Source organism: Zootoca vivipara, chromosome 2 (genome assembly GCF_965207765.1).
Source record: "Zootoca vivipara chromosome 2, rZooViv2.hap1.1, whole genome shotgun sequence".
NCBI classification, from domain to species: domain Eukaryota; kingdom Metazoa; phylum Chordata; class Lepidosauria; order Squamata; family Lacertidae; genus Zootoca; species Zootoca vivipara.
The window spans coordinates 49549369-49574212 of record NC_142584.1 but is presented as its reverse complement, the minus strand read 5'-3'; the positions used below and the strand labels follow the sequence as shown (position 1 = coordinate 49574212).

The following is a 24844-nucleotide window of genomic DNA, read 5'->3' as shown; positions in this document are numbered from 1 at the left end:
CACAGAGAAAAGGAGAGTGAGCCAAACAAACACTAATAAGTGCTACGGAGAAGCGGGTTTGGGTTTTCGCTTTTGTTGCAACAAAATGTATTTCCTGGGGATTGTCAAAGCGTCACAGCAATTCATCTTAATTAGCAAGGCTTCATGTTGCAGTTTGTGAGTGCTTGGGATCTTGGAAGATTAATGGATAGAAATGAATTGTGAAAAACTGCCCAAACAGAGCAACTCTAATTGCCTCTAAGATTAAAATATTGTAGCAGGGAAAGGGTGTGTGTGTTTGTGTGTTTACATTATTTGCAAAGAATCTCCCAGAGAAAGAAAGGAAAGGAAACATCCCCCTTCAATAGTGCATTCGTTGCACTCTTTGGTTGCCGCATTTCAGGGTCAATCTGAGGCCATTTAACCTGCATCCAGTCTGGGCCAGCCACGCTAGTTAATGTGCAGGACTGTCTCTCCATCCCATAGCATATACAAGTATAAACATCTCTGTAGGGCTGCCATTACTGGGATTTCAAGGATGGAACTGACATCCGGGGGGAGGGGGGAATTTCTGAATGGCAGAAAAGCTCAACGATTTGGGAGGCTTCCTGTCCTGGTTTTTACTTTTTGAAATAGGGAAACCCTACTCTACAGTCTCTCTAATCTGCAGCCTGCATGTATGTATGTCTCCACACTCAGACACACCTTAATCACCTCACCAATGCAGGCAGAAAGTTGAGAAGGAGAACAATGTAATAGACAGGAGGCTCTGTGACCTTTCCATTGAGAAGTAGTGTCCACATGAACCATGTTTCTCTCAGTGGAGAAGAAAAACCCTCTCAGTGCTCAAGTAACTATGACATCAACAGGCATTTATCACATTCTCTTCACCTGTTTGGATGTTTGGGTTATAATGGCATCAGTTTCCTCTTGTGTAAGAGCTGAATCTGTTTCATTACTGGCAGTTGTGCAGTTTTTAGGAACATATAGAAAGCTGCCTTATGGTCTGCCTAGCTTATTATTGTGGTCCTCCTCCTGTTGTCCTTGACCATCGGCTATGCTGACAGGGGCTGATGGGAGTTGTGGTCCAACAACATCTGGCTTGCCAAAGGTTCTGCATAAGGTGAGTGGCAGTGTCTCTCCAGGATTTCAGACAAGGAGTCTCTATTAACCCTACATGGAAATGTTAGGGATTGAGCCAAGCTGAGACCTTCTGCATTCAAAGCAGATGCTCTGCCAGGGAGTTACAGCCCTTAGTTCTGTCAGTGAAGAAAATGACTGAGGTAGAGAAGCAGGTAATGTGGAAAAGCAAGGTGGGGCAAAGCTAAATGAGATTGGGCAACAGACATTGGGGACTGCCCATCTTTATGGCCATGTCTACAGTAAGCATTTCAGCTATTTGGTGGTGAGCACCTTGCCAGTGATACAAATTTAACATATGGCATGTGTAGACAGAGCCATGCATTCCCCTTTTCTCCCTCTTCCTAGATCGCAGGCAGATCTGTTAGTTTTTAAAACAAATGAAGTGGTTAAAAAATACCAATCAACATTGGCCAGTGACATGCAGTCAATGGACTAGGGGACTAGTCTAGTCCCCTAAATATGCCCCTGATGCCAAAGCCCAGGAAGCTCCTGCCTGGCTTAGGAAGGGAAGCATGATGCTCTGGGTCCAAAAGCCCTCCTCCCCATGCAGCTGTGGAAGGAGGAAAGAGAATTCTGGCATCCTCTCAAGAGCCTCTGGCCCTAACTCAGGTTTCCTCAACCTCAGTCCTCCAGATGTTTTTGGCCTACAACTCCCATGATCCCTAGCTAGCAGGACCAGTGGTCAGGGATGATGGGAATTGTAGTCTCAAAACATCTGGAGGGCCGAGGTTGAGGAAGCGTGCCCTAACTGTTCCCCTATGAAAAATTCAGCGCATGCCACTGACTTTGGCCCTTGACTTGAAGCAATTCTGGAACTCAATACAGGATCCAAATGTCAAGAAATGCTCTGAAGGCAAGGGCTGAGTGAAAAAATAGAAGTTGGCTAGCTAGAGAGTAGAGAAACATTTGTTTTATTCTTTGTGTCACTTTCTTATCCCACCACTCTTCCTCCAAGGAGCTCGGGAAACATACAGGGTCTCTCTCTGTCGCTGCAACCACTCATTTTAGCCTTACAACAACCAAGCGAGGTAGATTAGGCTGAGAATTCATCCGCAGAGCTCATTTGGTGAGAGCATCATGGCTGAGTGAAGATTGGAACACGAGTCTCTGTGATTCAGCACTATTCCCAGGACAATCTAAATTGGGAAGCAGAGCAAACCTCGTGCCACAGCAGAATGGAAGCACTGCAAACATGGATATTTGTGGCAAAAGCATTCTGTGATGCCTGCTCATTGCATGGGGTGGGTCTTTAGATAGGTTTCATATGGGGATTTTTTTTGGGGGGGGGTGGTTGGTGATGATAACAACTGGAAATGTATGGGGGGGTTAAGTTGGCAACAGGTTTGGAGCAGAAGAAAGAAAAAAGATTTTAAAAAATCACCAGCTGACATTGACAATCAAAATATTCCATCAACCTACGTTAAATGTGTAGATGTAAATAAATGTATAGATTAATATATAAATATTAATATAGGCAGCTCATGCATCCATGCATAGGTGCCTAAACAAGACTGATGAAACATGCATTTAAACGTATCTGGAAATGCTATCGTGTGTTGCAAGCCACCCTGACAAGTTTTTCGAAGATGAAGGATGGGGTATCAAATAATTTAAATAAATGAATAGCCTGTCCCTTTGCCCGGCGCCTGACTTGGAGTCACCTTACAGCACACGAGACTTGCGAAATAAATAAATAAATAAATAAATAGAAAAACATGTGGCAATGGTTATCCCAAAATGACAGAAATAAAGAGCCTTACAGGTTTTATCGGGAGTGGGGGGTATTTTTTGTTGTGAGATGCATACACACCTAATGAATTACATTGGATTTCACTGCAGACCTTGAATGGTATGGCAGTGGGCTGAGATACCCGCCAGAACAGCGACAGCATTGAAGATGACTGCTCCATTCTGTCTGGGCCATCTAAGCACAGCTAGTCAGAAAGCAGCCCCATTTCCATATTCGGCTGTGAGTGGCTAAAGACAAGGATGGCAGGAAATGCTACCACAAATCTGTTTATTATGCTGTTGCTGTGGTCCCCTTCCCCCCCCCCCACACTCACACTTTCATATTTTTGACTGTGATATTTTTTGGAAAGGAAGGAAGGAATGCAACCACACACACACACACACACACACAAACAGACGTCCTTGCTGCAGCTTTCTGTGATGAGGCAGGCTAGAGTGTACTCAAGCTGAGGGGGATCACTTGAGAGAGTCACGGCTGTCAAAGGAAATAAATTTGACAGCTAGGCCCCTGTGATGGGCAGAGCAGCAGTGATAACTTTTATCCTTCAAGCACTGTTAGAGATATCACCACTGCAGCTGTGCAGCAGGGAAGCTACAGCTCATTTGTATGGATGAAATTCTATTACACAGATACAGCGATAATCCCCATTACCAGAGGCTAATTAATTTTATTCCAGAGGTTTCTTTGAGGTACCAAACTCCAAATTAAAGGGCCCAGATTGATAGGGAAATGGAACTTTAGGTTCTATTAGATTCCCCCCCCTCCCTACACACACACACACACACACACACACACACACACACACACACACACACTGTTTCTGCTCAAAAGAAGAGCAGCCCTTTTGGAGAATATATTACAGAAGTGTAACATTTCAGATAATGAGCCAGTGCCCAGAGAGAAGTTAATGTTAATTGGAGAGCCTGGTAATTCAGGGAAGGAAGAGCTGAGGAATCAATCTCTCTTCGACACCCTTTAAAGGATTGGCAGCGTGTTCTTGCAGCAGCCCAAGTGGAGACACAGCTGTGCTGCTTGCTGGACTGTGACATTACCAGATGTTGGGTGTAAAGAGAACGGTTTCCCCTACAAGTCCTGATTTGTGTGCAAATATATGCGTGCACATTTGTCTCCTCTCCAAGCACGCATAAGCCGCTAATAAGCACATGTTTGCTTGTGCTCATTGGTTACAGCTCTCTCTTCTGCAGAAGCTGGATCTTGATGGTGTGCAACAAGTTGGTCAAACATTGCACAACTGTGGGCTCTGATACATTTTGCTTGGCCATCAGATGCAGCAGTTTTTGGTGGTTAGCCGATATAAAAGCCTCCTACCAGATTACCTCACAGTCACTGATCAGAAATTGGAGGAGGTATCCAATCACTTTCTTCAGGCGATGATAAGCTAAATGGGGCATCATTTATGCCAATGCTCAGTCCCAGGCTCAGCACCAGGGCAGAGTCCTGGAATATGTGGAGAAAAGTGATTGTGTGGCAATGTCCCTCCCTCCCCAGAAATAATGCACACGACACAGAGAAATAAGTTTAAGTGGGTGAAAAGGCCACAACTTTATTGGTTAAGGATGTGGAGCGGTATTGGCTTAGGCATTGGACCCTAACCGACTATATCCGACTGTAACCCGTGTGTTACAGTCTGGGAGAAATTAACCACCAGAAAGGAGCCCCAGTGATATGTATCTACTGAGACACCTTCTGTGGCCACCGTTGGGGGGTGCTCTACGGCCCTGACCTCCGTAGGCCCAGGACAAAGCTACCGCCCCCGGAATCCCTTTAACGGGATTAAATCTCCAATTTCGGGCAGGGGATGACGTAACCTGCCCCCTCATTCTTTATCTATGCAAATTTCCAATGCCTAACCGCCACTCGAGCCCCAATGGCTCGCCGCCAATACCCTCACACCCTCAACCAATGCTCCAACCCCCTAATTATGTCACCTAACCAAATGTCGTTCCCTTGGGGTGAAAGGTGTACTCCGTCGTTACGATAAAGGGCTGCTTCAGTGCGTACTATCTCTGGGTGGGAAATTATCTGCCCATTCAAATCAAGGACCCTGCGCAATACAAATGAATTCAACAGCCTCCTGGTTCTGTTCAATGCCTTCGGGCAGAGCCCCTCACGCCAAACTCGCCTCTGCAACAAGGCGGACCACAGCAGCGTCATCCCCGGAAAAGAAGCCAACAGCTTGTCAAAGTCCTCAATGATATTCCATTTCAATTCCACTGCGTTTCGATACGCCAGATCATTCTCCCCCAGCTGTATGACCAGCGCATGGGGGGGCCCAACTGAAGCAGCCCTTGCCAAGACCGCAGGCAGGAGTTCTTTCCAGCGCATCCCGCGCCTGGTAATCCACGAAATTTTGACATTTTCTGGGAGGCCAAGATCACTCCCCAGACCGGTTTCCATCGCTCTTTCTTTGGCCCAATGCACAATGCTGTGACCCGCAATCCACACATTGATGCGGCGCCCATCTGAAAAGAAACAATGACAGACGGGGGATCAGTTAGGGCCTGCAGCTACGGGGTGGGTCGCAGGTATCCTCTATAAGCATTGGACTTCCACCTTCCTAGTTCCTGAATCCTTTCAGCTGACAGGCCCATGTGCATCGCGGAGGTTGCTGCACCAATGCGAAAGGAGTGGGCGGAGAACTGGTTCGGGTCAACGCCACACAGCGAGAGGGCCTTGCGTAAAACCCGTGTGAACTGGGAGCGCGAGAGCCTAGAACTGTCCTGGTGAATTAACAGAGGGTCTGTGCCGGCCGGTCTCTGATGTAGGAAGTGCCTGAGGTCCCTTACTGGACAAGGGCCTTGGCCACCTGCTGCAGGGAGGCGAATGGTGGCCCCTAATCCCCGCTGATCAGTTTTAGATCGACGGATGTGCACTACTGCCAACGAGCTAGATAACGAAACATCCTGCATCCTGATCCCTCGGGAAGACCCGTCAGGGTGGTCCTCGCATACTACTTCTCCCACTCTGAGGGCTCCGAAGTACGCTAGGGAGAAGGCCGCGGAGAACAAGCTCGCCTCATAAGGAGACCAGCAAAGGGACGTCAAATGACTGTGAATCTTGCACAGCAGGTCAAATGTAATGGGTCTCCTGGGGTCACTGGCTGGTGGCTGTAGCCTACGCCAACCTTCCATGGCCCTGCGCAAGTGAAAGTTATCGCAAGGGTCCATGGAGTACAGGGATTTGCAGAAGAATGAGATCGCTGCCGTATGTATATTAAGAGTCTTGGCAGCGCGGCCCAATTCCCTAAGGTGAACCACATATCGCAAGACCTCCCTCTCTGTGGGGGGGCCCAAAGGTGACGGGGAGGGACCCTTATTTCTGAATTTAGAGAATTCTGCCCAAACGCGTTTGTAAGAACTCAGAGTCGAGGGGGCAACCGATGCGAATACTCCCTTCAAGATTTCTCGCTCCCAAGGTTCCATAGGGATTCCGGGAACGGCTCTGGACACTGCTGCGCCTCCGGTGCCAGCAAGCGGAAGCGGTCCATCTGGAAACGAGACAACGCATCGGCGATATTGTTATTGACCCCTGGAACGAATTTGGCTGTGAAGTGCAAGTTCAATTCCAGACTGCGCAGCACGAAGGCCCGCAGAAGGGCAGACACCCTCGCGGAACGGGATGATTGTCTGGACATCACGCTGACCACGGCTTGATTATCAGTCCGGAAGCAGACCCGGCGGTCCCTGAAATCCTCGGCCCACAAGTGCACCGCCACCACAATTGGGAAAAACTCCAAAAAGGTTAGATCGCGTGTGACCTCTGAGGCATGCCAGCTGGCGGGCCAAGGCTGAGCACACCATCTGCCCTTGAAGTATATTCCGAAACCCAAAGACCCGGCTGCGTCTGATTGTACTTGGAAATCTGAACTTAAGTTCAGATTGTCCTGCCAAAGAGACACTCCATTGAAGTTATCCAAAAAGGTTAGCCAAGCCTCGAGGTCGGCCTTTACTCCCTTGGGTAAACGGACCCTGTGGTATGGGCGCTCCAGACCCACGGTAAGTCTAGCTAGACGACGGCAGAAAGGGCGTCCTGGCGAAACCACCCTGCACGCGAAATTGAGATGTCCGAGCAGAGATTGAATCTGTTTAAGTGTGACTTTTTTAAGGGGCATCAGTTGTAAGATTAACTTAACTTAAGATTAAGAGCCGTCAGTTTATCCAGCGGTAAGCGTGATGTTTGGGCCACAGTGTCCAATTCGATACCCAGGTAAGTTAAGCAAACTACTGGCCCTTCAGTTTTTTCGGCTGCGAGTGGGACCCCGAGCTCTCGAGTAAGGGAAGCAAAGGCCTTCATAAGCCTCGCACACTCCCCATTATTCGCCCCGCCCACGAAAAGGAAATCATCGAGATAATGTGTAACACCTGCTAGGCCTGTTTTAAAGCGGAGGGCCCAGTCCAAGAATGTGCTGAAAGTCTCAAAAGCTGAACATGCGACAGAGCAACCCATTGGCATGGCTTTGTCTATGAAAAACGCACCCTCGAACTTGAAACCCAACCACTTGAAGTCGTGAGGATGCACCGGCAAGAGCCGAAATGCCGATTCAATATCGCATTTGGCTAGCAGTGCCCCTTTTCCGAATTGTCTAACCAGTTTAACAGCCTGGTCAAAGGATGCGTATTTCACTGTGCAAAGGTCCTGTGGGATGCCGTCATTGACAGATTTACCGACTGGGAAGGAGAGATTGTGTATAAGCCTGAATTCGCCTGGGGTCTTTTTTGGTACCATGCCTAGGGGGGAAATGTGGAGGTCCGGTATGGGAGGTGTCGCAAATGGGCCCGCCACCCGACCTGCAGTGATTTCTTTATTAATTTTCTTAATTGCTATATCTGGCCTATCGCGCACGGATTTTTGGTTAGGTGGGTCACTAGCTAACGGTGGGGTAAACACCGGGATTCTGAAACCCCGTGAGAAGCCGTCCCAAATGTAAAAGGAGGCGGTGGAATTGGGATAGCTGTTTAACAGACTGCGCAATGGGGGAAGTTTTATGGGGGTGAATGCCAGGGACAGGGACTTATTAGTACCTATTCTGGCCAGCGGCTGGTCCCTGAGTGGCACCTTGGGGGTTCTTGGGACCCTGGCTTGAGCCCCCCCCTCTTCCTCCCCGAAAGGGCTGCCTCCCTTTGTAGCAGGAAACTCCAGGGTGCTGGCCGAGACATTTGTCGCACTCATGTGCGTACTTACAGTTGGGCCTCTGACAGAGGCCCTTGTTGTACTCCCAGCAGACCCTGCGACGCGGGTCCTTCCTGGGCTCAAACCTGGCTGACTTTTGCGGCTCCACCTGCTTCTTTTCGACAAATGGCACCACGTGGTTACTCCAGTAGTGCTGATTCCTCTGGTCCCAGCGCGTCCTCGAGTTCTGAGAGGCGTTTCTACGGAAATCCTCATCGTAGTTAAGAGCCGCCGCCTCCCCCGCCATCGCGTAGGCCAGCCTAACATCTGCTGTGTAGGCCAACAAGTGCATTGCCCTCTTAGGGTATGCTGCTGCAATTACTGCAACCCAAATGTTGATACCGACCTGCCAATTCTCGAAAGTGCGGTCTGCACGCGGGGTTCTATACCTACGCTTACCGAATTGTTTCCTTTTCTCCCCCTTCCCCAGCATTTGCGACAGGGGCAGCAGCGTGAAAATATCGATGTAATCACCATTCAAGATCTTCTCACGCTTCCGATTTGACAGATGGGACCCCAAAATTATGTCAATGTCTGAATTGGTGGAGGATTTAGCCTCTGGCACCAACTCCCCACCCCGACATTCGAGTGTGCCGTTGAAGCCCTTGCGATGGGAACTAGAGCGCCTCCTGTGTACCCAAAAAGGAAGGCCCATCTGGTCTTCCGCAACCCCCCAATAATCCTCCATGGGAATATCCGCATCGGAATCGGAAGACGTACCTGAGTCCTCGTCTGAGTCGTCCTTCTTGCTGCGCTTCCGCTTCTCCGTCTTCTTCTTTGCTTTACCTCCGGTCTGACTTGTCTCTCCACACGCCGGCTCGCTGGGGGGCTCGGCCACTGACCGGGTGCTGGCGTCCCCCCGTGCTGACAAGGATCCCACAGCCATCGAGGAAGGCCCGGCCTGGGCCTGGAGAGCTTGGGACCTAAGGAGGTCTGAAACGGACTGAGCAGATATGAGAGGCGAAACCGGTGTGCGAACCTGAATATGGGTGGCATCGACTTGTCCCTGGGGGGTGTTATGAAATGCAGTTGAGGGACCCTGTGCGATGGTCTGGACCTGCGGAAAAGAAGTCGATGGGCCCTGCTGGACCCTCAAATCATGTTGCAAACTATAGGGCGAGACAACCTGGAGAAGGTTACTAGGTATCGGGGAGACCTGGAGGGGATTACTAGGGAGTGAGGCGTGTGCGCCATGGAGGGTGTTATGAGGGGCAGTTAAAGGGCCCTGCGCCATGGCCTGGACCTGCTGTGCGTTCTGTAGAAAAGAAGCCGACGTGCCCGGCTGTGCACTCAAATCGTGCTGTGACCCAGGACTGTGGACTGAAGTTACCTGGTGGGGGTTCTGGGAAGCAGATTGAGAACCTTGCGCAATGGCCTGGGAACCCTGCGCAATGGCCAGATTCTGATGAGAGATAAGGAGGGAAGCCGCTGATGTGCCTGGCTGAGCACACGTATCCTGCTGTGAAGGGAGGGAGGTGACGGATGTGGCAGGAGCTCCCCGGCTACTAGACTGCGAGCTAAAGAGGGAGAAGGAAGAGCTAGACAACTGGCTATTGTCCGGAGGGCTCTCTGTCACACAGGCCTGGGAATTGCTAACGCTACTCTGGGCCCCCCTGTTCGCGGAGGCAAGAGACACACACAAAGGAGCGAGCGTAGAACACAGAGGTCCCAGCTGGTTGCAAATATTCTGCAAATTGGAAGCCACCTGCGCCAGAGCGTTAGGGTCAAAAGCAGGGGCAGGGCCAGATGAGGCGTTGCCAGCGTTTGATCCAGGAGCAGCGCCCTTAGAGGGTTTTTTGCGCAGACTGCGTCCTGAAGACATGTTTCTTCAAGGGTTATCAGCGCCCTAGTGAAACCACAAGACGAGAAGAGACAAACGATATGAATTCTGCTAGGTCACTGGCTAAAAAGCAGCAGGGCGAGAAGAGACTACGATATGAATTCTGCTAGGTCACTGGCTAACACTATATTACAATTAATGCTCTATTAAGATTTTCGAGTAAAAGCAGCAGGGCGGATGTGCCGTCCGGAAGCCAAAACTTTAAATGCACACACAAATCAAAACAGACTGCCTAATCACCAGAGTGCAGGCTGCCTGTTACCGTAGGCAGGCCAGGTGGAGGAATCTGTTTAAAACGCTAATTAAGGATGAGGCCCCTAAAAATCAACTAAAGCTAATTAATAACTGGAAGACTGAAGTAACGTTCAATAATCACAAAATGCTGATTAATTCCCAATTGGATCAACTAAAGCTAATGAATTCCCCAGATGACTGTCTATCTTTAATAATCACCAATGCCAATTAATTCACCAAATGCAACCAGTAAAGCTTAATCAATTCCCAAGTAAAACCCGTAGCCCAAGGGAATTTCGGCGAAAATTAATTTCCCGGTGAAGCCGGTAGCTCAAAATGATTTGAGGAGAATGAGGAATGCGAATTAATAACAAGTTAAGCGATGATTTGCGAATAACTGAATAAGTTCCAAATTCGTGAAAGGGAGATATGGGGAGGCCAATTAATCGTCCCCAGAATACTAACGCAGCCCCTGGGCAGGCCAAGATGTTGGAGGGAAAAGTATGGTGAATTGGGCAACCCCTTTAAATGGCTGCTGCACGCGCCGCCTGGCCACACACAAAATGGCGCCCGCTGCTGGAACGGGAGAGCCCTATCCAAAATGGCCGCGGCCACCAGCACACGTGGCCGGCCACACACAAGATGGCGGCCGCAAGGGGCTGAATTCAAAAGGGGAACAACAACAACAACAACAAAAGCGGGCGAAGGGACTCACAAGATGGCGGGCGCAAAGGGCTGAATTCAAAAGGGGAACAACAACGAACCTAGAACAAAACAGCAACAGCAGGGGCGAAGGGACTCAAAATAACTGCCGCGTTGGCGGTCGGCTCACCACTCTCCTGGGTTGATGACGTGCCAGGGGCTCTGGAGTTCCCTGCCCTGGTTCCGTGCAGCATCCGGTGTTGTATCCAGGGGCTGAGGGTGGCGCGGCTGCGCTAGGTGGGAGTGTCGTGGGGAGGCGGCCGCCTCGACCCTGCAGACGACTGCTGAATGCCGCGACCCTTGGAGCTCCGTGTACCGGTCCCAGAGACCTTTCTCTGCCGGGAACAGGATCGGCAGCCGCAGAGTGGAACTGCGTCGCTCCCTGGCGAGATCCCCAATGTCGCGCTGGGGACAGAAGGATGGTCCGAAAGGAGCGCCAAATGCCCAGCCGAAGGGAAGGCGCCAAGCCCCCGAGCCTCCTTCCTGCTTGCGGCCGCGGCTGCGCACGCACCGCCCAACAGCTGATAGGCGGAAGCGTCCTCCCGCGCGTGGAGCGGTACGAGGCAACCTGCTAAAGAAAAAAACCTGTGAAGCAAAGAAAAGGAAGGAGGGAAGGCTGCCGAATCGGCAAATGAGCCAAGAACGGTAAGGCGATCGGGCGCTCGCAAGGCTGATCCGATCGCTTCCGTAGCCAGGTGAAGAGAGGCAGCGTTCCCGCCTCCGGCCCAATTTAAACACGGGAGGCCCCGCCTCCCGGCCGGCCCTATTGGTCGGCCGGGGTGTGACGGAGGCGGGAACACTACTCTCGCGAGAGGGCTGAGCTACAGCCCTCTCGCGAGGGTCGAGATGGGCCACGCCCACAACACCACCTCCGTGAAATGCGGAAGTGGTTTTCTGATCATGTGGAAAGTGCAGTTTGCTTATTACCAAGAGAGAAACTGGAATCTGCTCCCACACACTTAGGATTAAGGAACCTGACTTTGTGGCAAATGTGCTCCATCATGTCTCTCTGGCCATTCTTGGATGAGATCATGTGCATGAGTATATTTTATGCACAATGAGATGTGTGATCTTTCGTTCTGCCCTTTGTCATGAGCCATAATTATATGGAAGCTACTTATGAATCAGAGTTTCCTGTTTTGTTTAACTGGGAAGTTGGCAGGTGCCACCTTTGGGGCATTCCACAATATTAAATCACATTGTGAATTGGTTTAAACTGTGGCTTGTTTGTAAGGTGGTAACCATAGTCTCCTGGTTGGGTTGAAACAGTAAACTATGGTTAATTTAAAAAAAAATTGCAACTCGCATGCAGGGAGGATCAAAGGAGCTCCACGTGTAAGCAAAAGAGCTTGTGTATCTCTTATGTCAAGGAAATAAACAACTCTGACTTTTAGAAGACATCTGAAGGCAGCCCTGTTTGGGGAAGTTTTAAATGTTTGATGTTTTATTCTGTTATTCTGTTGGGAGCTGCCCAGAGTGGATGGGGAAACCCAGCCGGATGGGTGGGGTATAAATAATAGGTGGTGGTGATGATGATGATGATGATGATGATGATGATGATGATGATGATGATGATGAACTGAGATATTACCATCTGAACCATCTGTCTGTCTGTCTGTCTGTCTCTTTCTTTAAAAATTCTGTACAGATTTATGCTTTCACTTCTCTCAATTTCATCCCAAGAACCATAATATTAGACAAATATGATGGAAGTGGATGCAGAACTCAGGCTTATTTCTGAGGCTTCGGATAGATGGTCTGATAGCTTCCTATGTTGCCTAGTTCTTTGCTTCTTAATTTTCTTTAGTGGATTTAATTCATCAAGGGGGATGGGGATCTTAACTGCCAAGTACATGAAGGGAGCCATCTTATGCTTCCTGGGAAAACCCCTGAGGGGCCAGAAGTCACAGTAGAAGTGTCACTCCACTGGCAGAGAGTGAGAAGTGTCACTCCACTGGCTGGTGGGATTGCATGCTCACTGACAGAGGCCTCCTGATTCAGGGAAAATCAGGGGCATCATGACGGAAACAGGGTCCTAAGTTCCCCAGGCATGCACACACCAAAGTGGCCCCTAAACTATGCCAGCCCTTGAGCTGATGTGGGATGTGGGATGGCATGGAAGATATTAAAATGGCCAGGGGAAAGGAACTGCAGCTCACCTCCTGCTCCACTCAGCCCCCATCAAGCCGGCAGGGCATAAGAAATGGTGGCACTACACCACCAACTCTCCCCAAACCCATTTTCATAGAAATATTCTGTTAGGCTACAGTGCTATACACACCTGGGAGTAAGTCCCATGGAGCTCAGTAACACTCACTTCCGAGTACAGAATTGCAAGGCATGTGATTAACCAAACTGAGTTTGTACTGAGTGCCCCTAGCTGGCTTTTGCCCATTGCACATTATTTGTGCTTTTCACAAGACTTCTGATTCTTGCTGCATAGGGATGGTGCAAGCTGAAAAGGATTTCCATGGTGTTCAGCTTAATATTTGCACAGAGGGTTGCTTTAGGTCTAGAGAACACTGTTTACCTAAAGTTTACTGCTTTAAAAGCTACACTTCATGCTGCTTTTAAACCAGGGGCAGGGACTCCAGCTCTCATCAACATTGGTCAGCATGGCCAATGGTCAGGGGTGATGTAGTCCAGCAACATTTGGAGGGCCACAGGTTCCCTATCCCTGTTTTAAGCACTGCAGATGATAATGTCGGTGACTGAAGCAAATTGCAAAAAGAGCTTGCTCCTAGTAGCTCAGCTCCTCGCTGGGTCTAGCTGCAAGAATTAGATCACAGGCACAGGAGGTGGCTCAACTAATAGCCCGGCCACCACCACCTTTGGCTGTTGCCCCCACCCCTTTTTGTCTTTCTTTCTCCAAGGCACTGTGACCCCACACAGGTCTGGCATTAGTGCAACAGCTATCGCCACACAGTGTCTTACTGCCAGCTCTGAAATGCTCAGAGGATTAAAAAGGGGGAGAGGTTTCACAAAAGGGAGCAGCTTTTACATTCATGGTGTTATTGTTCACAGGCATGGTTTCTTTGAGCATCTCTTTCACAAGCTATTTATAGCAGTCGTTTCTGGGTTATTGCTATCGCCCTTTTAATGAAACCTTCCTAGAGGTGGCTTGTGTTCTCACACGCCATCTGTTAACAGATCAGGGTTTGGTGTTGGTGTGTGTGGTTTCATTTGCATTCCCCCCCCCCAACTCAAAACACAGTCTGCACTGCAGCTTGTAAATTAGGGGCCAAGCTGAGCTGCAAAGCAAATCCAGTTGCGGTGGGAATTGCATTGTAATGAGAGATACTCTTGTGGAAAACTGTTGTAACAGTCAACTGCAATTAAAGAAGTGGTCTTTGTGGTATTCTCTCCGTGTCCCAACTGAAGCAAGGGCTTGGCTCAGCCTGCAACAGCATCCTTTGTTTACTTTTATTTTCCTAACAATATGTATTTCATTCCAACAGTCGCGGTGAATGTGAATGGAGGGTTTGGGTACCGCAAGCACCCCTGGAGGTGCATGGCAATGCACAGTGGCACAAGTAATGTTTGCCACATGCCATTGCAGGAACAGGCTGATCGACCCTTACAATAGTATATGAAGGCTGCAAACATTACTATGCTAATTTACTTGGGAGTCATAGCTGCCAAGTTTTCCCTTTTCTCACGAGGAAGCCTATTCAGCATAAGGGAAAATCCCTTTAAAAAAGGGATAACTTGGCAGCTATGTTGGGAGTCAGCTCCATTGAAGTCAAGGAGAGTTACATGTGACCACTGCTTTTTTTCTTAAAAAAAATGTTTAGGGTACTCTCATTTTGACTCAAGAAAATTGCCATTTTATAGTTGAAATCGGGGAAAATAAATACAGTAAATGGAGATTTAACAAAATGTTTAGGGGTATGCATACCCCTGCGTACCCCCAGAAAAAAGCACTGCATGTGACTAAATAAATAATTAAATGCTACTCTTTATCCAAAATAACTCAGGAGAACCAGCTTCATTTTGCTGTGCTACAAGCTGTCTAGGATGGTGGAGATGAATTGAAACTGCTGCAGTAAGCCAGAACTACCTGTGTGCTTGCCACTGCATCCTGTATTTTTTTAAAATTGGCTGATTTTTACAATCGCACCACAAGTCTGTCTCTGGCACACCCTCCATCAAAGGGAACTTGCATTGTAAGATGGGTCCTGGAAAGATGGGGAAATGCAAAATAAGATAATGGTCTAGGACACAACAATAACCTGTCTTTGGCAACAGCAGAAATTGAAAGCAGAGAGGAGGTATCAGCAATGCCCTCTCAAAGGAACCATAATTTTTTTAATTCACATTACAATCAGGCTAGCTATTATACAGCCATGACAATCTAACTGCTTCAAAGGTCATCACTGTCTACTTCTCCAAGAAGCAGCCTTGTTTACAAGCCAACTGAGGATTGCAATTCGGGTTGCTTCGCTGCAAAAACCAGCCATGTTAAAAGCCTAGCCACTCGCCAGTCTTTCTAGAAAAGAGTCTCAAGCCTTCTTCCTGAATTCTGTGTTGCCTGGAAGTTCTAGCCCTAGTGAAACAAGGCGCTGGAATAATTGTGAGGGCCACTGCTAATCCAAGCCATGGCCAAATGACTGGGGGATTTAGAAGACGAGTAGTACTATTTGAACAAGTACCCTGCCCAAAACAAACAACCCAAACCATCATTTGAATTCTTATCTACACCTCTGAGTGGGAAAGAGAGAGTCTACGCTGTAATTAAGCTTTTCTTTTGTCTGTTTGGTCTCCCCCCCCCCCGGCCGCCTTTCCTCCATTCCTCTGATGGCTGGCCAGTGACAGACAGTAGCAGCATTTAAATAAGGAGTCATGGCAACTGACTGTTCCTGGAGGGATTCAGGTTTGCTGGGGAGAACAACATAATCCCAACGAAAGCACAGAGGATTGGAAAAGGCATTTTCCGCACAAAATGGGATGAGATGGGAGGCAGCAGAGACTGCCAGGGTATCAATCATTCATAGGCTGAGCGGTGGCAGGTTGTATCATTATTAGCAAGGACCAGTCTGAGCCTCATTCTTTTCAGATGACTGGCTGGTATCAGTCGACACAGGTTCAGTCAGTTCCTTTACATGACCCATTGACCTGATATAGTAAATAAAACAATATCCGATATGTGTCCTTCCCATTGATGGAAGGAACTTTGATCCAGTGACATTTTCCATGAGCAAAATGTGGGAGGGAGGTGATTTTTCTCAATTCCTCCTCTCCTCCAGTCCCCACATGCCACCCCAAATTGGAACAGAATAGGAGGCGCCACAGGGAGACGACAGGAGTGAGGGGAGAAAGCAAAAAATTAAGACTTAATCTCTCTCCCTGTTCTGCTGATACACAAAAGCTTCTGGTGGATCAAAGAGCCTTGGTCAGAATGAGGGATGCCCAATATTCTCCAATATGATTGATTGAGCCTGCTTTCTGGATTAAAGTAGAATAGAGCAACTATTCCCAGGGGTAGAAGAAGTGAAAAATGACATTTTTGTTTGGCGATTTCTAATGAAAAATCTACTGGTGGCAGACAACAAGGCAATGGTTAGGAATTGACGACTAACAGATTTCTGGTTTGCAGTCCTCTGCTGTGCACACACAGGCACACCCATACACATATCTTTGTAGAATCCTTATTTTGCCTTCAGCACACCTTTATCCAGTATATCTAATGTATAAGGTTTGCTAGAATCAAGCTGGGGCGGGGCGGGGCCAGGGCGGGGTGGGGGGAGGAATACTGTTTTTCATTATAACATTATTTCCATTTGGCCCAAGAAGTGCTGATGCACTATATGTCAATGCTGTAAAAATCTAACCAAGTACAGATGGTTTGGTTTTGTAATTGACCTGGGCACTCACATAACAGATGTGGCCAGTTTGATAACACTAATGAAGAACAGAGGAACAAAGTGCAATTTTGCCCCACCTCAGCTCCATATTTTCATACTAGGCCATTTTCTTTCTTTACACTCTTCACCCCCTGCATTGAAGATATATTCAGAAACTAAGAAGCACTGTGTTCTAGAAGAGGTAAAACATTATTTGTAGCTTTCATTTATTGTGCTGCTCAGGGAGCAAAAAGCATTTTATTGAAGACACATTTTTTACTCAGTTCTCTTACTACCTTTTTTAGTAGAGCTGTCTCCTCCAGCAAATGTCAATGGGATATGTTTTCCAATACATGTCACAAACATCATGTAGCTATCTTCATACCACTGAGTTAAATCAGAGTGACTCAAACAGTGTTGGTCCAGATTTGGAGGCAAATACTATCTTGGTGGGAGAGCCCCAGCAGATATTTACAATCACAAAAGATGTAACAAAGTGTGGAAATATAGGCTTGCTAAAGCCGTGCAATCTGGGGTTGGAGTGATCAGCCCAGACATTCTTTGTGGTTTGATTCACACGATGAACAGGAAAGAACGAAGGCATTTGGCAACCCTTCCACCCAAGGTGAAGAGTTGTGATGACCTAGTTCAATCAATCAATCTCCTTTATTGGCACAGAAAAAAAGCATCATATAGATGGATCAGAATGCAACAAAGTTAACGAAACATAGTAGGAGATACTTTAGGATAAAACTGCCCAGACAATGTGAAGTATGAAAATGGTTCTTAGGACCTAAAGGTAAAGGTAAAGGGACCCCTGACCATTAGGTCCAGTCGTTACCGACTCTGGGGTTGCGTGCTCATCTCGCATTATTGGCCGAGGGAGCCGGCATACAGCTTCCAGGTCATGTGGCCAGCATGACAAAGCCGCTTCTGGTGAACCAGAGCAGCACACAGAAACGCTGTTTACCTTCCCGCTGTAGCGGTCCCTATTTATCTACTTGCACTTTGACATGCTTTTGAACTGCTAGGTTGGCAGGAGCTGGGACTGAGCAACGGGAGCTCACCCCGTCGCAGGGATTCAAACTGCTGACCTTCTGATCAGCAAGCCCTAGGCTCTGTGGTTTAACCCACAGTGCCACCTGCGTCCCATAGGTCCTACGTCTTAGGACCTATGGTGACACAATTTCATGGTGTCTGTCAAAAATCTTGCCACATTCTCCAAAACATCATTACTACAATTGTTCAGCAGATAGATAAGACAGTACAATAAAAACCTATGCACACCTACTCAGAAGTAAGCCCTATGGAATTCAACATGACCTACTCCTAGGTTTATAGGACCGCAACCTTTTTTTCTACATTCAGAAAGGACCTTGCATTCAGATTTAAAGTTCCCTTAAATCAGGTTGAGGAATTTATGGCGGTCCAAATGTTGGGTTCCCAACTCCAGTGCAGTCAATGGTCAGGGCTGATGGTGCTGTAGTTCAGCAGCATGTGAAAAGTCACAGGTTTCCCATCCCTGCATTAAAGGAATGAATCACGAGGTTATTCCTGAGTCAGTTCAGGTTTAGGATTCTGTGCTCCAAATCTCACATTCTATCCACTACAGCCACACTGACCTTCATAAAATGATCTATTGTAAAAACTGAAAATAATGTCTCCCTCAGCTCACTTACTCTTTGTACCAGTGTATCTGCTACACAGAGAGATTTATATCCTCTGAAGACTGCCAAAAAAAAAACAACGAAAATGAAAAAAGATATCTGCATTCTTGGTCAGTCTGTTTCCTGTGTGTGGAAAGCTGTATGGCTAGGGAGACAGAAAACCTGTTTCTTATTGCTATAAATTGGGATTGTCAAATGGAATGGTGCGCTTGACCTTAATAATGATGCTATTTATTATGACTAAAATTGGTAATGGCATCCCATATACACCTTGTCATGAAAGAGGGAGGGAAGGGATTTACTTCCACAGCAGTCTGGAAATCTGGTGTGTTGCATTCAATATCCATTTTTATATAATATCTAGTCCAAGAGACCTTAAACATCAAGGTGCCAGTGGATAACCCTTGAAACAGAGATGTGTGCATTGCTCCTGCTTCTACGATACGTAAGATTAACTGACACACATTGCACAAAGGCCAGCATCCCTACCATAAATGGAAAACGTGGTTAAATCCCAATGAATTCAGTTTATTTGTTCTCATACTCAAACTAATGGATGCATCTGTTGTGCAGGAACAGCCTTAACCTGTAATTTTATATGTCAGGAGGGAGAGGAGAGGGAAATAGAAAGGTGGAACAGCAGCCAAGAAGCTAAGAGCAGCAGGTGTCTTGGAAAACAGAAGTTGTGTTTAAAAGGTGCCAAGCCCTGGTGCCATGCAGACAGAATCCATATGACCCTCTTCATTTATTTAAGTGAAACCCATGACCTTCATTCAGTGTTAAGGAAAAGCAGCCTAAAAAGAATATTCTATCTATTCTAGCACAAAATGTTCGTACATGGGTTTGATTTCCATGCAAGAGCTACCCCTCAAACAGTATGACTTCAGAATTTTAGCCTAGGGCAAACAGTGTACCATTTCTGCTGAATTAACTTAGTCCATCTCTTTCTGACCTGATTATTATCATCACTGGGACAAACCAAAGTCAATAAGAACATTTCCAAGAAACTAAATGGAATCAAAGTCAATGGAACCTATGCACAAACTTATTGATCTCAATCAGACTTGAGACCCTAAATTTGCATTAAAGTTTCATTGACTGTAGGGCCTTTTCTAACGCATTCTTGTTTTTGTTTCTTTCGTACAGTGAGCTGGCATTACTGAAAATTGTTCCCAGTGAAATGTTTTAAAGGGATGCAAAACCCATAAAAGCCATGTCACACTGTACACACACACACATTGCCACATGTGTACACACACAAACACAATGGATCAATGTTCCGTGCACACTCCAAGAAAGCAGATGCACAGCACTCACCAGAGCTCTCCAGCAGAGAATATGGTCATTTTTCTGTTTGGGGGGGGGGTGGTTCTGGGAAGTGTAGTTCCATTTAAAATTGAGTGTGGTAGATCAAAATGCCACAGCTCCACAACATAACAGGTACTGGGGTGCAAAAAGAATGTTTGAAATTGGGACAGAAGTACTAGCATCGTAACCAGGAAAACTAATGCACATCTGAATGTAGGTAAGGACTCCTTAGGCGTCAAGGTCTGCTCAGGACTAAGATCCTCCTATTGGGAAGACCTCTAGCTGAAGAGAGCTGATAAGATGCAGGGTATAATTCCAGCAGCTCCAGTTCAAATATCCCAGTACCTATCTGGAAGAGCCTCTATTTGCGGTAAATACACGGAAGGAGAGTCCCCCACCCCCAATATTATGTGGTTGTACATTTTATTTAGTTGTAGAGAGTGTTTGATATTTACTGTTGTCTGATCTGCAAGAGTGTGTGGCATAAACAATAGACCATTTCATAACCTCCCTCAGCCCTATCTAGAAAACTATTGGGTGGAAGCCTTCAAGAAGCTTCACAATGAACTAGCAGAGAAGCAACCAAACATTTATCGCTTACAGGAGCTCCATGGGTATTAGAATGATAATAGAGTATTATCTCCAACAAATATAAAAGCATAATAAAACATCAAATATTATAAACCTCTCTATGCAGGGCTGCCTTCAGATGTCTTCTAAAAGTCAGACAGTTGTTTATTTCCTTGACATCTAATGGGAAGGCGTTCCACAGGGAGGGTGCCACTACCAAGAAATCCCTCTACCTGGTTCCCTGCAACCTCACTTTTCGCAATGAACAAACCACCAGAAGGCCCTCAAAGCTAGATCTAAGTATCCAGGATGAATGATGGGGGTGGAGATGCTCCTTCAGGTATGCAGGGCTCTCTGTGAAACTTAGTAGTCTCTTGGCATATAGTTTAGACTTGCTGTTCCTTAAATAGTTTCTTTTTTAAAGACTCCATTTCAATAATATGGAAAACTGCTTTTATTATTAGTTATTACGAAGATAAAAATTATAATAAGTATCGAGGATGGTGAAAATTATGGATGGCATTCTAATGACCATAGAATCCTGGTCTGATTTTCCAGGGGTAATGAACTGAAAGGGCATCATTCTACATGAGTTTCCAATATCAGTGATGATTGGTAATGAAACTGAAATAACTGCAGCTTCTTAGGCTACTGAATGCCATATTAGGAGTGTGAAATCCAGACTCTTTTGTGCTCCAGGCTAAATGACTATTCCTTCCCTGGCTACTTATATTATATATGGGGGTGTGTGCTTCGGTTCAGGCAACCAAGACAAGATAGAAGAAAAAAGTGAATTCACATTAGGGTCCTAAGTTGCAAATGAAGTTAAGATGAATTTATGTGTCACACATGACAAACTCTAGGTGTAATATAACTAAAATAAAGACCTGGCCACTAATAAAAACTGATCCTTTGTCTTCTTCACCCACAAAGAAAATGTGTATCATTTATCTTTCCAAATCTATAACCCACAGTTTAATTGCTTGTTTTATTTTACTCAATAGCAACTCACAAAGACCCTTTCAGATATTCCGTAGCAGCTCCAAGCATCCAGTGATCATATGCAGTATGCAGTGTTTACAAAATTGGCAACTACCATACCTTTTGACAGGTGTGATTCTAATTCTAAACCCATTGGTTTACTTGGATTATCAGGTGACAGATTAGAAACTTCACAATAAGTCATTAAGGGCACAAAGTGTTGTTTTTGTTAGTAAGTTGTGAAAATATTATGGCCTTTGCAATGTGCTATTTAGGCTATTAGCACTTTGAGGGCTCTTTATTCATCCTCCATTTGGTCATTTCAAAAGTGCTTTATTAGATTTTTCCCCTAATGTTTTAGGATTGCTGCCAAATCTGGCACCAAATGCAATATTGTGCTCATGGCAGTGTTATGCTGGAGTGGGCTTGAGATTTATCAGGATCCAGCGGTGTCTAGCATACAACTGGAAGGTTTCAGGATGCCATAGTTGTTGCTACCCATAGGCAGAGTTCTCCTATACAATAACATCTTTAAAATGTTCAAGGAAGAAGCCAGGCTCATCATCAACTAGGCTGAGGATATCGACCATCACATCCATACCAAAATCTCATAAGATTCTGTTGTGTGACTCCCCTGCCGTGAGTTCATAAGAGGGGACTAATGAACATTCAAGGGAAGGAACTGGGGGCAGGGAGTTCACATCCAAATCTTGCTGGTGGTTGGAAATTGGATGCCAAGGACGCACACCTGTGGCATATGATTTCTGCGCTCAGTTCTTCTTTGTCTTCTAAGGAGCACACATATTTACCATCAATGTTGAAAGGACACATGTTTCCTACTACAGTGGTACCTCGGTTTAAGTACACAAATGGTTCCGGAAGTCTGTACTTAACCTGAAGCGTACTTAACCTGAAGCGAACTTTCCCATTGAAACTAATGGAAAGTGGATTAATCCATTCCAGACGGTTCCGCGGAGTACTTAAACTGAAAGTACTTAAACCGAAGTGTACTTAAACCGAGGTATGACTGTATAGGGAAGCAGCAGAAGACGGGCTCTAAAAAGTCCCAAACCACACCTGGGGATTCTCGGGATGTAGGAATGGTTTCCCTGGAGTCATTTTATCCTTACTAGCACTCATTGGAAGTATTGTGCTTCCTGTGCCTGTTGTCTTTGTCCATGGAGTTTTCTTGGCAGGGATACTGGAGTGGCTTGCCAGTTCCTTCTCCAGGTGGATCACGTTTAGTCAAAACTCTCCACTATGACCTGTCCATCTTGGGTGGCCCTGCACGGCATAGCTCATAGCTTCTCTGAGTTATTGAAGCCCCTTCACCACGACAAGTCATTGATCCATGAAGGACAGTGTTCTCGAAGCTACGAATATGAGTTTAACCAAACTGCAGGAGGCAGTGGAAGACAGGAGTGCCTGGCGTGCTATGGTCCATGGGGTCACGAAGAGTCGGACACGACTAAACGACTAAACAACAACAACAAAGTGCTTGCTGTGAAAGGACTTCAAAATTTGTCAAAATTTGTTGATATTTGGCCAGGGCGGGGCAGGACTCCACTTTGGATGTACCTCATGGATTTGTTTATTTAAATTATCTATAACCCACTCTTTCTAGTTTGCACAATCCATAAAATAAAATATTTGAGGGGTCCTGCCCCCCCCCCACAAGTTGTTGGGCATTCCCATTCAAAATGGTGTGTGTGCACTGCATCGTGTTATTGATTATGCAGCACAGGGCTTATCTGGAACCCCCACAATATTTTGCTCAAGTTGGCACCCCTGGCACAATCCCAGAGTAAGGGACCACATTAAAAATGACAATATTTCATTTAAATACAACTTAATGCAAAATCAAATAATGTACCAACATGTTTATAGATATAATTTTGCAAAGATCCATAGAGGTGTTCTGGGTTTTATCAGAAAACTCCTAACAAAGAAATTTTAAATTAATCAAAAGGGAATGTTTGGCACAGCAGGATTATAAGAAAAGCCCATATGGATTGTTTGTACAGTTAGGCCATTGTTTTGTGCATTTTAAATGCCATTCTTCCTTATTTTTCATGGGGGAGGGAAGAACAGGGGTTGAGAGGATGGGAAGCAGAACCATTTGCACGGAGAGTCATCTGAAACACCCATTTGAAATTATCCTCTCCCATTACAGTCACTTAAGTGGAACAAATCAAGCAAAATTGACAATGTTTGCTGGAGATCGCTTCACTTCCTAATAAGCTTCCTCTCTCAAGCATTTTAATTTCTTTTCTTTACTAATGACTTGAAGCTGGATTCACTACCAATGTGCTTCAAAGGCACCTTTTTATGATGCTGCCGGTGTCAAAACTGCTTTAAATCATTTCTCAGAAGCAGCTAATTTATTATTACTCCAGCGGCAGGTGAAATCCCGGAAAGCGATGTTGCTCCAAGCACCACCTCCAGCGCCAGCCAGGCATGAAAGTGCCCCCTCTCCTTGCTCCCCCTCATGGCCCCTGTCTCTATATTATCTGTCTGCCATTCCATCCTACTGGGACAGGAGCCACTTACACGGGTGTAAAGCAAGCACAGCGGGAGCCGTATAATCCGGCCGCCCCACACCACACCCTTGGGACGACGCCCATGTCCCCACAGGTGACGTCCCGCCATGCAAGACCCTCCCTCCACCACTGGTCTTGCCAGGACAGCAGTGCCTTCCTTTGCAGAAGTGTGAAATTTGAAGGGTGGCTGTGGTTTGGTCCTTGTGTTGTGTACGAAGGTGTGAATTAGGTAGGTGTGACTTTAAATGGGAATTGAATCAGATTTCTCCCTCATTCTTCCCTCATATGAAAGCCCCCAGAGCTCTCTGCAATGAACAAAAAGAAAGAAAGTCCCACTTCTTTTGGCTTTATTCGAATAATTGTGTAGGGCCAAACCATACAGTCCTTAGATCTAAGGGACCAATGTGGGAAGCTCATATATTTCCATTGCCTGCACCCCTTACTAGGGGATAAAGTCTCTCTTCATTTGTTAATGACAGTGATGATGGTTCTTAATGCCACTGTTGACTGCTGTTCACTTTACATGGATGCAATATTATTCTGATATACCAGTAGTTTATTAAATAGTTTAGTACAACATTTGATTCAGAAATTTTTTTTCTCTTGTTTTCCTCCTCTAAAAAAACTAGGTGTGTCTTATGGAGAGAAAATCTAAATGTGGGCTATATTTGACCCAACCCTACATCTTTCCATGGCTGATCTGAATAGAGGCCTTTCATTGATTCTCTTTCCTGGTCATGTGTTCCATACTCCTGCCTTCCTCTATCAAACAATTTCTCTTTGCTATTTGGGTGTCTGTTTTCTCTGCATCTGCACCATTGCATATGCACACTTGCAAACTGCCTTCCCATCCTTAGTTCATTTATTTGATTTGATCCTTTTTAGTGGACTGTCACACTTGTTACATTCTGCAGGCTAAGCTATGGCTTTAGCTTTAGATTAATACCATTGTTGAATCGTACAAAGAGGCAGCTTCAATAGCATGGCAACCTAGAAAACCTGCTGCTATGAACACGTGGCCCATGTTCCCATTTACCTTCATTATCTTTTTTTCCTGAAAAGGTCACAAACAAGGTGCCAAGATAAAACAAGCTAAG

General features: G+C 46.4%; 1 protein-coding gene across 1 annotated transcript; it reads right to left on the bottom strand.

The window, feature by feature from the left end:
* Window positions 1-4362: 4362 nt before the first annotated feature.
* On the bottom strand, window positions 4363-5383 carry LOC148686848 (uncharacterized; the record flags this gene model as incomplete). Its single annotated transcript, XM_088661183.1, has 1 exon — window positions 4363-5383. A coding segment is annotated over one exon (603 nt), but the record flags the coding sequence as incomplete, so codon positions are not given.
* Window positions 5384-24844: the final 19461 nt, after the last annotated feature.